The sequence below is a fragment of the Ursus arctos genome, unplaced genomic scaffold (assembly GCF_023065955.2).
Source record: "Ursus arctos isolate Adak ecotype North America unplaced genomic scaffold, UrsArc2.0 scaffold_21, whole genome shotgun sequence".
Taxonomy (NCBI): Eukaryota; Metazoa; Chordata; class Mammalia; order Carnivora; family Ursidae; genus Ursus; species Ursus arctos.
This window is the reverse complement of record NW_026622886.1, coordinates 40,416,477-40,434,727: the sequence shown is the minus strand read 5'-3', so window position 1 is coordinate 40,434,727 and position 18,251 is coordinate 40,416,477. Positions and strand designations below refer to the sequence as shown.

General features: G+C 41.8%; 1 protein-coding gene across 1 annotated transcript; it reads right to left on the bottom strand.

The window, feature by feature from the left end:
* Positions 1-3,458: 3,458 nt before the first annotated feature.
* On the bottom strand, positions 3,459-16,197 carry IL26 (interleukin 26). Its single transcript, XM_026499628.2, has 5 exons — positions 16,027-16,197; positions 15,885-15,941; positions 15,578-15,712; positions 3,632-3,697; positions 3,459-3,545 (listed from the first exon to the last, which is right to left on the bottom strand). The coding sequence occupies exons 1-5, from the start codon at positions 16,195-16,197 to the stop codon at positions 3,459-3,461; spliced, it is 516 nt and encodes a 171-aa protein (XP_026355413.1).
* Between the last annotated feature and the right edge of the window lie 2,054 nt (positions 16,198-18,251).

The following is an 18,251-nucleotide window of genomic DNA, read 5'->3' as shown; positions in this document are numbered from 1 at the left end:
TCCTGGGTCCATACATTTACCACATGCTTAGGTAGAGTCCTGTATCTGGGTCCCGTTCTGGTTGCTGGGAATCCTCCAGGGGACAAAACAGAGCCTATATTCTGATATGGTGGAGACAGCCTATAAACAAGTCAATACAAGTGTGTCAATGGGAGAGAAGTGGTTTAGATCAGTGATGAGGGGTGAGGGGATGGCTTAGGAGGGGGTTGATATTTCCTATGGGTGACCTTCTGATGATATAGGCAGAGGCCTGAAGGAAGTTGGGACTAGTTGGGTCTCTTAACCTCACTGAGGGCTCTACCCACCACTCCACGCTGCTCACTGGTATTCAGGCTCCTTCTGCTCTACCCGTGCTAAGAGCAGATGTAACTCCTTTAGCTCTAATCATATGCTGGTGTACATATTTTCATAGGAAATTTAGTCTCCCAGGTATGATCCAGGAAGGATCTATCGGAAGAAATCTCCACCTATAAATGCTAAATGGCTTTAGGGTTCACAGAGCACCTTGTGGGTATTTGGGGGGTAGTGGCCATTTCCCAAATTATAACCATCTCTGGTTCTGATTAAGTCCAGAGTAAGAACTGTAAACTGAAGAGAAGTCTTCATCCAGAACTCAGTGACCCCACCAAACACTTTTTCTCACTGTGCATAAGGACACCAGCTTCTCTCTTCTTAGCTGCCTTTTCAATATACCAGTCTTTACTCAAACACACTAAAACCACACTTTTTCCTTGGTACTTAAAAAGTCTGTGAATAGGCACTACCATGTGAATATTTGTTTCTTACTGGGTGATGACCATCACATTCCTAGAGTGCTTCTGACTGAGTTTAGCACCCTTTGACTGTTCTGGGCAAACCAGAGATTTTGGGAAATAAACACACAAAAACATTGAATTCATTCACCAAAAATACTGGGGGGCACAAGTGAAATTTTATCCCTAAGGACCTAAAATTTGCTGACCAGCAAATGAATATTTCACAGCCCCTCCTGTGACTGAAGTCCCTAAGTAATGCGGCAGCTTAGGAATGGTTTGCAACCCAGACTGGAGACCTGGGCTCTGTGGAAGTGCAGCATAGTCAAACTGAACCATGAAGGCTTCTCTAGAAGACACAGGTGCCCTAAAAGTGAGACAATAAGGCCATGGGTACACCACCTTCTCTCAAGTCCATGGCAAAACCAGGGTGTATATTCCTGATCCCCAGGATCCCAGCTCTTCCAAATGTTCCCCAAGAAAGTAGGGTGCCCAGGGGCGCCTGGGTGGCTCAGTCAGTTAAGCATCTGACTCTTTTTTTTGGTTCAGGTCATGATCTCAGTGTTGTGAGATCAAGCCCTGAGTCAGGCTCCATGCTCAGCAGAGAGTGTGCTTGAGATTCTCTCTCTCCCCCTCTGCCCCGCCCCCTGCTCACACCTGTGTGCTCTCTCTCTCCAATAAATAAATAAATCTTAAAAAGAAAGAAAGAAAGAGAGAGAGAGAAAGAAAGAAAGAAAGAAAGAAAGAAAAGAAGGAAGAAAGGGGGTGCCCAATACAGAACCATAACTAAATACAGAGAACAAATTGATGGTTCCTAGAGGAGAGGGGTTGGGGGCTGGGCAAAATGGGTGAAGGGAAGTAGAAGGTACAGGTTTCCAGTTATGAAATGAGTAAGTCACGGGAATGAAAGGTACAACATAGGAAATAGAGTCAATGGTATTGTTATAGTGTGTGGTGATACAGATGGTAGCTACACTTGTGACGAGCATAGCATAAAGTATAGGCTTGTCAAATCACCTGAAACTAAGGTAACATTGTGTGTCAACTACACTTCAATATAAACAAATACACAAAGTAGGCTTCCCATAACTGATAACCTAGGAGCTGCACTGGGAAGCCCTAGTCAATAGTATGAGATGAAGAGAGTGCTCCAGTCTCCCGCTCGCCATTCCCCTCTGCTCTCCACACCTCTCCTTCCCTGTGGATTCGTCTAATAATGGAGTCCCGATACAGATAAAACATGGGACCACAGGGTGTTGATGGGGAAGGCAGAGAGGACAAGGAGCAGGGAACAAAGAAGTAATTTTGGAATATGAGATAATCCAAGAGAGGGTATCCGTAGGGAATAGGATAATCACCGTATGATTGAGAAGAAGAAATGGATAGTGGGAAAGCAATAAAGAAGAGGTGCCAGGGGTGCCTGGTTGGCTCAGTCGGTTAAGCGTCTGCCTTCAGCTCAGGTCATCCTGGGGATGACCTGGGATCGAACCCCGATCCTGAGGATCCTGGGATCGAACCCCGAATAGAGCCCTGCACCGGGTTTCCTGCACAGCGGGGAGTCTGCTTCTCTCTCTGCCTCTCCCTACTGCTCGCGTTCTCTCCCTCATGCTCTGTCTCAAATAAATAAAATCTTTAAAACATTTTTTTTCTAATTAAATTAAATTTAAATTTCATTAAATTAAAAAAAAGAAGAGGTGCCAAAATCCACACAGGCCTGGAGGAAGCCCTGCCTATTCATATCACAAAACACCGAATCATGATGCTGTCTGTATGCCGCGGGGGCACGAGGAATGCTTTGCGGAAGCGAACTGGCCATCACATACACTGCTCTCTTCAATGGCCCATGCCTTGCACACCATGGTTGAGAAGCCGAGTCCACGTAATGCAAAAACAAAGGTCAGGCCATGTTATTCATTTAACTGAAGGGCTGGCTGGGCAAGGAAGGCTTTTAAGCACTGACAGGTTTCCTGTAGGAGGAATCTGAGCGGCACTGAGGCTTTGATTTGGCCCTTATCGACTTTCCTAACTACACAGCCGCTGGAAAGAGCGTTATCAAGCTCCACATCATCTCAGCTTGGTAACTTGTGGTCTTTGTGGCTTGAGTTATCTGTCAGAGGCCTTCCTGGTAAACGATTCCAAGCAGTTCATTTACATGTCTGTCCTATGTGATCTGATCTGGTTGTCACCCATGGTACTCGATGAAATTCTAGCATGCTTTCATAGAAAGGACATCCAGGAGAAAGAAACACAGTTTATTTAATTAAAATAAAAATCTGTTAGGAGCTAAGTTCATACCAGGCATAATTAATAATCATCAAATCCTTAAGTAGGTAATAATCATATATATAGCATCTATGTAAGTCACAATAACATTATAACGTATCCCAGAAAGCTGTCCTTTTCCCTCTACCAATATTACGTGAGTTAATTCTGATTATACAGCTTTAAATTAAATTTATACAATGTACTTAGGAATAATAAAACATGTTCAGGATGAAAGTATTCTTTGAAAATAAAGAAAATGTACATATTAGTGACAATTTACAAATCTCCAGAACTTTATTATGTTAAATTCTCATCGTCTATTCTGCATCATCTAACTTGTACAAAAACTTTTTTAAAGAAATAGATTCTTACAAATGTATTTCTGGTGGTTTGCATTATATTTCAAAATAACAGTTCAATCCATGTACTCGGCTCCTTAAGTTACTGGATGCTTTCCAGGAATTGTTTAATCCAAGAAAGAAGAATATCCAGTTCACGGATGGCTTTGTAGATTCCTTTGTTTCCAATCTGCAGATAAAGTAGAGAGAGAAAAGCAGAAATTTCCCACATTTTAAGAAACAGAGTATTCAGAAACAATGACTTGAAATACTTACCCCATAAAATGTTCTTTTCATCCTGGTGATAGCTTTCATCTCTCTAGCTGAGGAAGCACAGGAAATCTAATAAATCAACAGAAAACACAGATTATATTATTGGAAACGCTTCTAATAATTCTTTTCCATCCATTCAATAAACATTTATTGAGCAGGTGTGTCCTGGGCATAGGTGTGCACTGGCAGGTAAATAATAGCTGGTTTCTGTCATCACAGAGCTTACAGTTTCACAGGAGAAGCAGGTAATCCATTTAAAAACAAAAAGTTACAAATTACGAACTACAATGAAATCAGTGTTTGTATTGCCAAGGACTCTGCGATAGTGATTTACGGGAATGACCTACTTTCAACGGGGTGGTCAGAGAAGGCTCTTTAGAAGAATGACATTTAAATTCAGATCTGAAAAATGAGAAGGAACCAGTTGTATGAGGAAGTGAAGAAAGGAAAGAGGGTGTCAGGGAGGATGCTCAGGAGAGAATAACTCAGGTAGAGGGGACGGCGTGCAAATGCCCTGAGGCAGAAAGATTTAGTGCTTCCTAGAAACTAAAAGAACAACAGCATGGCTAGGGCAATCCAAGCAGGGACATGTAGGAAACATGGAAGATGTGGGAACCGACAAGAAAAAATTCCCTTTTTGAAAAATCACCCTATCTGCTCTGTGTATTGCATAGTGCAATATTCAGGTGTTCATTGCCAGGAGAAGGGACCAGGAAACTAGTTTCTACAAAAGGAGAAAGAGCAGGTCAGCATTTTGAGAAGATGGCCAGTAGCCAGGCCAGGAGAAACTGCCAGTCTGCTTTATGGAGGTGAATTTCCAGTCCCTATCTGAGCACAGAAATTGCTTAGAAATCAAGTGGGAGGACATTAACTTTGTCCTCTATTCGCCCACACATTTCCATAGGGTTCAATAGAGAAAATGGAAGAAAAAGGTGAAAATGTCTAATTTATCTCTTTAGTTTTTACTCATAGAAGCTTAGTGCTGGAATAGACCAAGGATATTGTACAGGCCAGTTTTCTCCATTTACAGAAAAGGAAGCCAAGGCCTAAGTGCTTAAATCGCTTGCAGAAAGTGTCACGGGAGGTCCTATCTTAGTGATAAAATAGGGCTGGGCACATGAACAAAGATAATAATTAAAACTCATGAAATGGAAGCAGCTAAATGACAACATTTATTGAAACCATCAAAACATGGCCAACATCAACCAGCAGGTCCCTCGAGGCCAGAACATTAGGAGGAGGAGGGCGAGAAGAATGGGCAGCATGCAGGCTCCTTTTCTTATCAAGAGGAGATAACTGAGATGATTTGACAGCTATATCCCGAATGCTGTTACGGGGTGTGAAGGTGGTAATGGTGTCACAACTGCCCAAATGGGGACTCTGCTTTCAGGTCAGACCCTGCGTAGGAAGGAAGAGATCCTTCTTGTCAAGGGGGCTTCCCTGATTAAGCACAGAAGAGCTGCAGACACAGAATGTTCTGGTAAAGGTCTGGTTTGCAGGATTTGCAAGCATCGCATTGGACTGCCCTGTGATAAGAGCCCTGAATTAAGAAGAGGACATTTCAACCCAGACCAGATCCAGGGAGGCCGAAACAATGCGTGACAGACCCAGGACAGTGGTAGCCAAGGTCAGAGAGCACAGTCAGAAAGAATCCATTCATTCATTAAGCAAATGTTGATGAAGTGCCTATTGTGTCAGGCTTTAGTGCTAGACTCTAAAGACATGATGACGAACACAGAGAGTCAGTAAACAGGAGTTGTGGACAGGAAAATCAACGAAATACCAGATCAATATTAGAAGGTAAAAATTCAGCAGGTCCAGGAGCTCTCTTCCTTATCCCAATTCCCCTTCAGGTGAAGACAAAAATACTGAGGAGATTGTTAGGGGAAAACAGTAACAGTCAACACGTATCAGGCTAGATGATGGAGCAGGCACTAATCCGAAGGCTTTGATTATATTCTCGGACTCGGGCCTCCCAACAATCTTATAAGGTAGGTGCTATTGTTATCCTCATTTGACAGATTAGGAAAATGAACACAGAAGTTAACATTCTGCCTATGTTCACATAGTAAGTGGAAGAGCTGAGATCTGAACCCAAACATTCAGACTCCAAAGTCTGTACTTAGAACCACTCTGTTACACTGAAAACAACAAACAAACAATAACAACCAGCATAACTTGGAAAAGATAATCCAATTAAGCCAGTCTCTTGTCGATAACATTCAAAATCCAGCTCCAAAGAGAAATTAGCTCCAAGATCTCTGCTCTGCATTACAGAAGGGGAATGCTGGAGGTGGCTTTAAAGGGCCTAGCTGATTGGCAGAGAGACAGAGACAGAGATTTCAACTTGAAAATGGATGATGTGATAATAAACAGAAGAAATCCCGTGGTTGGGGTTTGTGTGTGTGTGTGTGTTCCTTTGTTCATTTGTTTTTCTACAAAAGGATATTCTAGAAATAACCAAGTCTAGGTCCAGCCAAGATAGTTGCTATGGAAAGAATTTAGAGAAGTCTTCCCATTATTTTATAGAGAGTTTGATTAGATGCTGATTCCCTCTAACCTGAAATCATCTAATATAAACATAATTGGTCCAAATCTTGCAACTGGATGAAAGAGAACTTCACCAAGAGAATCAACACTTGCCCAACTCCAAGGCACTATCTCCAGGTTCTTAGACGCAGGGGATCAACTACAAAGCCCAGACGCGAGTCACATGGCACAGCGTCAAGCATGCGTGTGCTAGGATTTAAAGATTCAACACCGAAAGTCAGAAGCCAAAGAAACCAACCAAATTCTGGATATGACAGAAGTTAAATATCATTAAGGCATTCCTGCTGACTATGTCTCTGCCCAGAGAACTCCGACCTACAGTGCATCCCACACCAGGGTGGGAAGGACAAGAAAGGCATCACTCCATCAAAGAGCAAGAAGAGTAGAAAAGGAGAAAACGAGGTTTGTCAAAATAACAACCACCACCACCACCACCGCCACCACAACAGCCACAGCGAAACACTTACAGGTGCTGGCGTTGCCCCTAGGGCTGTGCTGGTGTATGGGATGTTTCCGGTGCTCTGAGTTCCATTCACTGCACATGACCTCCTACTACAGATCCTATGCAGAAGGTTCTCATTTTCCTCACTCTTGTACACATGTCTACACACCCAGGAGGACAGCCAGGTTTTACAGTCGCAATTCAGATGGCTTGCCTTGGAAAGAGAAATTTCTAAGGGAATGATTTCCTTTACCTTCTACTTCAGTGCACAGTTGCATTTGCTGAAAGCAACACACAACATGGGGTCAGCCGTTTTACTGCAGGCACAGCCACAGGGTTTGACGAACTGGACCAAAGCAGATCTGATCTGGACTCCAGGCCATTTGTCAGTAGGACTAGAATAACTAGGGCTCAAAGAAAAGTGTGAGATAGTCATGGAATAAATAACACCAGGCAACACTCTCAAGTATATTTGAGAGAGAGAGAGAGAGCAAGAGTGGGAGGGGAGGGGCAGACGGAGACGGGAGAGAGAAACTCCAGCGGGGCTCGATTTCTGGACCCTGAGACCACAACCTGAGCTGAAACCAAGATTCAGCTGCTTCACTGGCTGAGCCACCCAGGCGTCCCAATTAATGTAATTTTTTTAAGTAGCCTGCAAGATAAAAATGGCCTTGGGGCACAAGTGATGGCTCACAATCTACTGAGAGAGACAGTAATGCAGATACTATGTGACAAACACTGTGATTTTTAAGAAAGTATACAGTTGCTCTAAGACAGCAGACGCAGCCTGACCGTGAGATCCGAGAAAGCTTCCAGAAGAAGAAAACCAATTAGTTGCACCTCGAAGGGTGCATAAGATAAAGTGGCAGGAGCAGGGAGCAGGGACGAGTAGGCAGAGGAAGCTCGGCGCTCCAGACTGAAGCGAGCAGAGAGGATTTGGACACCCTTCAGGTCGCAGCTAAAATGGCCAGAGTCGATGACGTGCGGTCTGGCCCCTAGCCTCCAGCCCTGCTCCGGCTCCTCCCGCCGCCTGCTTCCTACACAGCGCCCAGCAGAGGCTGAGACGGGCTGAAACTGGCTGGAAGCTTGTTCAAGGTTCTAAGGACAGAGACTTTATCTATCACTTTCTGTTGTTGCAGCCTCTGGACTAGTGCTCAGCAGTAGCTTTGCGCAGAGGCAGTATCGTAGCCAATGAGGTTTATCCGAGGCGCAATTGTGGCTCATCGGGATAGTGTCCAGAAAGTTCTAGACGCTCAGTAGATGTCCGTTGAATGAATGAATCAATGAATGCAATGCAAGCACCAGCTTACGGCTTCAGGGTTCAAAAAGCCTATGGTCTAATAACAGAATGATCATGTCCTGGGCATTCATGAGCATTTTGATTTGTTAAAAACAATTGGGCAAACAGATACACTCCGTAATTTTGTGACCCCAATCTCCTCGTGTTTTGAATAATCATACAAATTTGTACTGTGTATGACCACTAAGCACAAATGGAGAATTCGTCTCCACTGATAATTCTGAGGAAATGAAAAACGTGCGTCAAGGATTAGACAGCTACCCGCAGCATAGCCCTGTGGAGAACTAACCGCTCCTAGTGTATTCTCAAAAGAACAACCTCAAATTCTTTCTACGAAGAGTTCTATTGCGTTACATCTATCACAAGCACATACAGCATTTTCACAACCTCGGGAAGAGTATAGAACCATACATAAAATCTTATATTGGCCTCAGCATATAACTTCAGACTGGATCGTACCATCTCTTTTTGTTTTTTGATTTGTCTTTTTTTGGGGGGGGGGGTTGTTTTTAGTTGACCTTAATGGTTAACAGTTAACATAGTCCCTACTCTGGCCATGGTCTTGGTTTCCTGAAACATTCTTTCCCTCAGAATGCAAATGATAGAAAAGGGATTCCATTAAATATTAAATTAATTTAACTTTGTTGTATGATAGCAAATGTAGAGTTTTAAGCAAATTTTATTAATTAAATTTTTGCAGTTTTTTTTTTAAAGATTTTATTTATTTATTTATTTATTTGACAGAGAGAGACACAGCGAGAGAGGGAACACCAGCAGGGGGAGTGGGGAGAGGGAGAAGCAGGCTTCCCGCTGAGCAGGGAGCCCAATGTGGGGGTCGATCCCAGAACACTGGGATCATGACTTGAGCCAAAGACAGACGCTTAACAACTAAGCCACCCAGACGCCCCTATTTTTTGCAGTTTTTTATATGAGGTCTTACAAATACTATCTCAGGTGCCTTTAAAATAGCAGTTGAGAAAAGTATTATCAGTATAGCCCATTTTGAAAAAATTAAATGTCATTTTGGCAAAAGTATGGGCTCTAAGACATCAACACAACACTACTAAGACCAGAAAGGCTAGTAGGAAACCTAGAAAGGAAATTTTTTAATTAGTGTAAGAAAGCATAATTAAATTTGTGTCCAAAAAGCTTGCATGAAAGGAGGGAAAATGACTAACGTATTAGCCAAATTCATAATCAGACATTTAATTTTAAAAAACAAATGACAGGTAGCCAATTCCTGAATAAATATATATCTGAAGAGCTCACAAAACATTGTCCTATGTCTGTAGTCTCCACAACTAACAGAATCATCTGACCTAGATTTGTGTATATAATCTCACTTATCTACAATAATCCTAGACCCTCATTCAACATTTCTTCATGTTCCAGTCATAGAAAAAAACTAGAAAGAGTTTCCATACCTTAAATACAAAAAGATACTAGGGTAGTATAACTTTATTGCAGATTTTTAAAAATTCTCAGTGTAACTGTTTATCAGAATGAGTCCATGAATGGAGGTTAACTGGACTAATTGTGGTGAGCATTTCACAATTGATACAAATACCGAATCATTATGTTGCACATCTGAAACTAAAAAAACCAAAAAAAAAAATGTTATACATCAACTATATATCAATAAAAAAGAGAATAAGTCCATGTAATTTAGCATATGGAAGGATAGAGTTGTGCCTCATAATTTTGATAGAGAAGTTATATATCACTAACCAAGGAGTGAATCTGTCAACATGAACCGTATAAAGGTTGCTTTCTGACCAAAATAAAATCAAATTAGAAATCATTATCAAAAAGGCGTCTAGAACAATCCCCAAATATACACTGAATGATAACCTTCCAAATAACCGATGGATCAAAGAAGAAATCAAAAAGGAAATTAGAAAGTATTTCAAAGTGAATGCAAATAAAGCACAACATAGCAAAGACTGTGGGATGTAGCTAACGTTGTACCAAAAGGGAAATTTATTTATAACACTGAATTCCTACACTGAAAGGATAAAAAAAAACACAAAACCCTCAAACTGATAACCTCATCTTCCCCTTAAGAGAACACTGAAAGATCTTGAGTTAATGACCCAAGCTTTCACCATAAGAAACCAGAAAGGAAAGAGTAGGTGAAACTCAAATATAACAGAAGAAAGGAATAATAAAGTTCAGAATGGAAATCAGGGAAATCAAAACAGAAGATAATAGAGGAAATCAGTTAAACTAAAAATGGTTTCTTGAGAAATCAATAAAATCGATGAATTTCAATAAAATTTCAGAAAAAAAGAGTGAAGACAAAAAATACCAATATTCAGAATATGCGAGAACTGACATCATCCTATGCTATACAAAACGTTAAAAAGATAGTGAGGAAATAGCATAGATAATTTGGTGGCTAAGATTGGTAGATTTGATGAAATGAATATAATCATTGAAAAACACAAGCTATCAAAGCTCACTCAAGGAGAAATTGATAACCTGAATAGCCTTATGTCTATTAAAAAATAGAATATTTAACTTAAAATCTTCCCATAAAGGAAACTCTAGGCAAAAAGGGCTTCACTGGACCATTGGCTTCAAAAAGGACCTTCAAAGGACCAATTCTATGCAAATCCTTCCAGAAAACTGAAGAGGAGAGAATACTTTCCAACTTACTTAATGAGACTAACGTTATACTAATTCCAAAAATGAGACAAAGATATTACAAGTCAAGAAAACTACACACTAATGTCCCTCATAAATGTAGATGCAAAAATTGTTAACAAAATTTTAGCAAATTGAACCTAACAATACATGCTAGGGATAACACATTATTACCAGATAGAGTACATCCCAGAAATCCAAAGGTGGCTTAACTTTGAGAATCAATCAATGTAGTTTGTATCAACTGCCTAAGAAATAAAAATCACATGATCATCCCAAAGGTTGCAAAAAGGCATTGACCTAAATGTGAAACCTAAAACTAGAAAAATCCTAGTTGAAAACATAGTAAAAATTCTTTGTGACCCTGTGTTAAATAAAGATTTCTTAAATATGGCACAAAAGGTATGATTCATTGAAGAAAAAATTGATAAATTGGGCATCATCAAAGTGTAAAATGTTGGGGCACCTGGGTGACTTAGTTGGTTAAGTATCTGCCTTTGGCTCAGGTCATGATTCCAGGGTCTGGGATCAAGCCCCAAGTCAGGCTCCCTGCTTCTCCTTTCCCCTCTGCCCCAATCCCCCCCCCCCTCATGCTCACTCCCTCTCTCTCTCTTGCTGTTTCTCAAATAAATAAAAATAAAACCTTTTTAAAAAATGTAAAATGTCTTCTCTTCAAAAGACACTTCTAAAATAATGAGAAGATGTCATAGACCAGGAGAAAATATTTGCAAATTATATATCTGATTGAAGATTTATGCATGCAGAATATATTTTAAAGCACACATACTCAAAACTCAGTAAGAAAATTAACCTAATTTTTTTTTTCCACGGGCAAAATATCCGAACAGACACTTCACCAAAGAAGATGTATTGTTGGTAAACAGGCAAATCAAGAGATGCTCAACCTCAGTAACGGGGAGATTCAAAGTGAAAACACAAGGCAACAGCACTACCCCCCAAACTACCCTGGCTGCCATATGTAAACATGGACCACACCAAGTGAGAACAAGGATACGGAGTAATGAACTCTCACACACTCCTGGTGAAGATGTAAAATGGTACAACTGCTTTAGAAAACAATTTGGCCATCTGACAAAACGTACACCTAACCTATAGTCCAACTATTCCATTCCCAGAGATCCTTGCCCAAGAGAAATGAAAATACCTGTCCAAAGACTTGCACATGAGTATTCGTAAGAGCTTTACTTGTGAGAGCCAAAAACTGGGAAAAAATAACCAACAGTAGGTGAATAGATAAATTGTTGTATATCATTACGATGGAATACTACTTGGCAATAAAAAAGGAACAAACTTTTGAAGCACTCAATAACATGAGTGGATCTCAAAATAATTATGCTGGATGGAAAAAAACAGACATAAAAAAGCATAACACATACACCATTTACATTAAATTCTAGGACATGCAAACAAATCTATAGTGATAAAAGGCAGATCAGTGGTTCCCTGGGGACAGAGGGACGGGGGCAGAGAGGGAGGGGATCACAAAGGGGCACAAAGAAACTTTGGAGACTGATGGATATGCTCATTATCTTAATTGTGGTGATGGCTTCAGAAGTGTATACATATGTCAAAACTACCAAATTATACACTTTAAATATGTTCAGTTGTGTGTCAACTATATCTCAATACTTCTAACAAATGCATCATTAATATTAAACATACACAAAATATATATGGAAAATGTACATACTAGTCTTATGATTACACTGAAGCATGGAACTCTGAAACTTTTAGCAGATCTAAAGCAACTTACTTACCTTCCTCCAAGCTTCCTCCTTCTATACTGTTCATGAACAACCCCCCCTTCCACTCAGCCCCCCAAGTAAGAACCTTTGCCTCATCCCAGACTCTACTCTCTTCCTCAGACTCTCCTCGCCCTTCCGTATGACACCAGCGTGCCACCTCTTTACTCCAGGCACATTATTGCAAGGCTCTTCTCATTGTTTTTTCTCCCTCGAGCCTCACCCCCCACTTACACCCCTCTACCTTCACCAAAGAGGTCTTTTGGAAACATAGAGAATTTGATCATGCCATGCCCTTCGATGGCTTTACATTCTCTTCAGGATATAGTCCTTATCCTTGGCCAGTGTTATCACGCCTTTCTGAACCAGGCCCTTACCGGCATCTCCTGGCTAGAATCTCACCAACCAGCCTCCTTTTCCCATTCCCCACGCCCCTTCACATTCCCACTCAATTACTTGCAGCTTTCTGAATATGGTGTGTTGTTTCATGCCATCAAGCCTTTATTCGAGCCTCTCCCCTGCCATTCCTGCCCCTCCAGAGAGCAGGGACCAAATCATACGGACCTTTCTCACTCAGTACAGACCTGGAAAATACAGAAGCAGGCCCCCCTGCCGTAAGCCAGCTTGCAAAAAGTCGATTTACAAAACTGACTCGTTTCTTTTAACCATTTTGTTTCAGGTGATGGGGTTTTTTGTCTGTCTTCACAACACCATTTTCAGGAAAGTTCGATTTTGTCTGTTTCACTTCCCTTCTTATTCATGAGAAGAATATATTCGTAAGAAGAAATCATTCACTGACAAGAGCGGATGCTCAGTAAATTTATATTAAACAGATACCAGCTTCTGTTATCAGAAATACAAAATTATGATTGGCCAAAAGAGGCAAGCACCTCTTTCCCTAAAGCAATGTCTGAGAAGGTTTTCCAAAGCTCAGCTTCATCCTCTGGTTTTCTTTTTCAGTTTCACAGAAGTGTTTGCTTTAGTCTCGGGGCATAAACGCCACAGTTTGTGAGACAAATTAACCGGAGCTAGCAGTGGTTGGCCTCAGGTGGGAGAAAGTAAGAAGGAAAGCCCCAAAGAGGCGGTGTTTGGGGAGGCTGATTGGATGTGTGCTCGTATGTGGCCACAAGGGGGTGCCAGCCACTTTGCTAAGCAGCCAACCCTGCAGAGAGGCGCCCCGGGGCTCCCATCAGCTGTGTGGCCAACGTCCCTGAAAGAGACATCTCTATGGACAGAAGCGTCTTCAAAAAGCTTCTCCAAAAACAAACCAAGGCAAACCAGAGTCCCTAGATAGTCGTATGTTTTCTAAATTTTTCTTCTAGAACACTGCTTGGTTTTGCTTATAGCTATCATTGTGTGTTCTCTAGCTATTTGAGCCGAGGAAACCAAATTGATGGGAAAATAGACATGGCCTCGGGGGTGTCCAGATACACGCTACAGAATCAGGCAAGGATTTCTTCTAGTGCCTCACTATCGTTAACAACTTCATTTGAAATAACGTTAAATTACATCGATGACTAATGCAGTGAGTAGCACCTACACAGAGGAACCAGGGTTAAAACAAAAAAATGGAGAGAAACAGAACGCATTTAAAAAACAAAACAAAAACAAACAAATAAAAGCAGGATGAAAAGGATTCCTGTCACCAGACGCTGAAATTCAGGGAGCCGCTGGCTTTTTCCTTTAGACTCACTCTAGGCTATAGTGACTGCCTTACATGGCATTGTTTCCCCTATATCCAGTCCTCCGAAGGACATTCTCCTCCTCTTCAGTCTTTCAGCTGTGAAAATGCTCTACTGGGAGTAATTATAACTTAATCAGTTGGCGGGGAATGAAATATAAAATTATATGATAATTCAGCTTAAATTTAAGAGACTATTTAAACTATTCACTGTCTTAATAAGATGACTTCATAGGTCAAGTATAGAAAAAGCCAAAGATAAGTGAGGTTCTTTCCCCTGGTTTAGGTAAGGGAACTGGCCCGGAGCATTCTCGCTCTTCTGCAGAGGTACTGGTTTGTCCTTCTTCTCATTGCACTTGTTTGAATGGAATAGGAGGGTTTATGAAACACCATGCAACCCAAGTCTCAAACAAGGACATAAGTTAAACACGAACTAACCAAAGAAAAGGAGAAGGCAAATTCATTGAGCTCTTTACCTAACTGACCAGCTCACCCCCATAAACTGCGTCTGTGCTACGGTCTGCAACTTGAGATCTGGAGCACTTTTGTGGACCACGAGGAAAAGACATCTTAGCTCTTAAAGACATAAAAATCCACCTCCAACCGCCCAGCGTTTAAGTCTCACTGACCATAACACCCCAGAGTAGAGAGCTTGTTTCCACCTGGCAAGCCAAGGACCGCCATAATCATCACTGCTCCACGGGCGCACTTCCTGCAAGGTGCAGTCGCAAGAGGCTGGGAAAGCATCCTTGGCACCCGAACAGGATCACAGAAAGGATTCAGCACTCCCCACAGAGGCAAGTCAACTACTGTGGCACGCATCCTGGCTTGTTTGTTTCGCTTTGTTTTGTTTCATTTTTCTGCACTGGTTTTTAGAACTGTGGGTGTTTATAGAGAAATATGGTCACTTTTACCTTCCCCAAGAATTCCCCATTGCTCATGGTGACCGTGACCATAGGGCAGCAACATGTAATTTAAGTGCCAAAGAAGACATACTGCCCTTTTTAAAAGTTTTGACTGAGACTATGCCTTAAAAAGGAATCACTATAAACAAATTAGATAATTAAAAAAAAGGAATCTAAAAGCCCTCACCAATATGAGAAAAGAAAGAAAGAAAGAAAGAAAGAAAGAAAGAAAGAAAGAAAGAAGAAAAAGAAAGATAGGAAGGAAGGAAGGAAGGAAGGAAGGAAGGAAGGAAGGAAGGAAGAGTGAGCCTAGAATAGTGTCTAGCAACCTTAAGAAATATTTATAAAATAAGTGAATGAATCTTGGGAATCATATATACAGGGAATGACAAGTAAATAAACACTGAAGATCATTTCGTGTTATTTTAGATCTTCAATACGTCCGAGGTGCCACTCAGTAAGAAATAATAAACAAGTGGCATTACGAGTTACACGTGCTTATTCAGTGCTGGTTCGCTGACGATAAACTGTCCATTTGGACCACAAGCCAACGATCAGAAAGCCCTTCCTACTCACCCTTTGGTGCGGGGACGGCTTCCTACATGCCGGTTTCTAGGTAGGGTTCTAGGCTCAAACTCACCGTATTTGCTGTGCATACTTACGCAGCGGTTCATCTGCTGCCTAAGGCTGTGAAGCTCTTCCACAAAATGTATTTCCCTGCAGACTTGCGCCTGAAGTTGGCCGAAAACATCTTCCATGAAGAAGGACAGAAGCTGTTCTTGGAATCTGCAGTTTTTCTATAAATGACACATAGGAAATTGCCTGAAGTAAAGCACGAATAGCTTTTGTAAAATGTCGCTGAAATACCCGCCTGATTATTACTTAATGGCCATCTGGAAAAGTTAAAATGCGGGGGAGAAAGCATCAAACAAGTAGAAAAATGAAAAAGACAAAAACCCTCTGGCTTACCATAAATAGCTTTTTTGTTTTCTTTTTTAATAATCGTATATTTTTTATGTGGTCTTCCTACAATCAAACAAAGAGAAATAAGCTTCATCCAGAATGACAAATGTCCTTTCAGCCATCATTTTAAGCAGAGCCCAATACTTACTGGAATTGTTGCTTTGAGCCACGCTGCCTTGACGTACAGTGTGTCAACAGCTTGGAACAGTGTTCCCCTTGGGTAACAACCTTTCGCGGAGGAAGATGGCTTGGGCTTGGCGATGGCAAGAAACAGAGCAGCAAACAGCAACCCAGACCTCCAAATGCAGTTCACCTGCATTTCCCTCCACCCCACTCTGGGCTCATGTCACTGGCGGCAGCCAGAGAGTTTCTTGTGCTGGTGAGATGATCGGGTAACCTACTTACTTGAGCTCTGAAGGCCACCTCTCCAATGAGATGCTGTGGTTGATAACTTACAGTGTATACAGAGGAAGATCACTTTGGTTGTTCTATTTTTTTAGAGCTTGCTTCATAACCAAAACAACTTTGACCACACCATCTGTGGCGTTAAGAAAGAGCTCAAGTTTACTGGTAAGGTGGGGGCCCCCTTTGGAAGAAAAAAAGTCAGAATTTCAGTTGCCTGTCATAACAGATTCATTATTTTTAAAAGTCATGCCAAGCCAGTAAAAGATCTCCAGGAGGCTGTGTGATTTGTTTTTAATTCCTATATGGAAATAAAAACCTCCTTTCTAACCAATATCTCCCCCCAGATTAACCAAAGGTAGAATGGACAGCCCTGGGAAACCTGCTCGGGGTCTCATGTGGGTTTTATGCGTCTCCCTTGCCATGCCCTTCACCTGTCTCCCCCTCCTCCCTCAGGGACCACCATTCTTCAGTCAGCACCCACACCCAAGAGAGGACTTTTCCAACTTCTCTCAAGAATCTCTCCATCTCAGCAATTCTAACTCCCCTAACACATTCAGGATTTGTTTGGCACAGGACCTGGGATTAAGGCCCACAGCTTGGTAATTCGCTATCATCTCTGTCCAAAACGACCACCCAGACTTCCCCTCTAGCTCTAGACTTTGAGTAGCGTGTACATTTCTTGAGGAAAGAGACCCAAACCTCCCATCTCTGAATCCTCAACACCTCCCATGGTGCCTCCTCTAAAGAAGTACATCCGAGGGGCGCCTGGGTGGCTCAGTCGTTACGCGTCTGCCTTCAGCTCAGGGCATGATCCCAGCATCCTGGGATCTAGCCCCGCATCAGGCTTCTCTGCTGGGAGCCTGCTTCTTCCTCTCCCACTCCCCCTGCTTGTGTTCCCTCTCTCGCTGGCTGTCTCTCTCTCTGTCAAATAAATAAATAAAATCTTAAAAAAAAAAAAAAGTACATCTGATATTAGTTGACTAAATACTTTCCCTTCCACGTCGTGAAATGCTACTCTAACTGCATTGGGGTTTTTTTGTTTTTTATTTATTTTTATTTTATTTTTTATAGTAATTTTTTATTATGTTATGTTAGTCACCATACAGTATATTCTTAGTTTTTGATGCAATGTTCCATGATTCATTATTTGCGTATAACACCCAGTGCACCATGCAATACATGCCCTCCTTAATACTGATCACCGGCCTATCCCAGTCCCCCACCCCCTCCCCTCTGAAGCCCTCAGTTTGTTTTTTAATTTATTCCATCAACAAATTTCTGTCAAGGCTCTGCCATACAAAGACCAGTGCTAGGTACTAGGAGGCTATAAAGGCAGATGCTTCATGGAATCCTGGGCTCAGTTCTGTCGCAGTTCTTCTTACGGTGCTAGGTATGGTTCACTTGAGGTAGCAGCCCCAAGAAGAAGTGGACATAGCCCAGAATCATATAATGAGAGGCAGAGACAGGGCACCAAAGCTTAGCATGCATTGAGCGGATGTAGTCCCCGGGCAAGGCAACACCAGGCATCTGGGCATGAGCAGAAGACGCGTCTAAACTAGGCAAGGTCGATCACAAACATCAGAATCCAAGACCAATGTCTACATCAAGATGGCCTGTCTAGCAAAGGGGCAAGGAGAAAGTATGAATGAAAGGTCCAAGCACTTGGGAATATTTCCTGCTGTTTCAAGAACGAAGTAGATTTGAGGAGCCCGAGCCTCATCTCCACAGGACCGCCTCTGCTGATAAAGACACACGCTCTGAAGTGAGATGAGAACTGTCCCACAAAGAGCTACAGCAGAAGACAGCTGCTTGGGAGAGCCAAGGGGAGTTCACTGAAATTTCAGAAAAATTCAGGAAAAGGAAGAATTATTATTTGCTGGGAGTAGCTTAAGCTTTAAGTTTGAACTGGGACATGAAGTACCCTAAGGTGTGTTGTTTTTTAGGGTTTTTTGAACTGAGTAAATGCCT

Coding starts and splice junctions, on each gene's coding strand:
- IL26 (XM_026499628.2), bottom strand. CDS start 16,197: ATGCAGGTGAACTGCATTTGGAGGTCTGGGTTGCTGTTTGCTGCTCTG. Junction 3,698..15,577: donor GGCAGCAGATGAACCGCTGC/GTAAGTATGCAC, acceptor TTGATTTATTAG/ATTTCCTGTGCTTCCTCAGC. Junction 3,546..3,631: donor TGAAAAGAACATTTTATGGG/GTAAGTATTTCA, acceptor CTTTATCTGCAG/ATTGGAAACAAAGGAATCTA.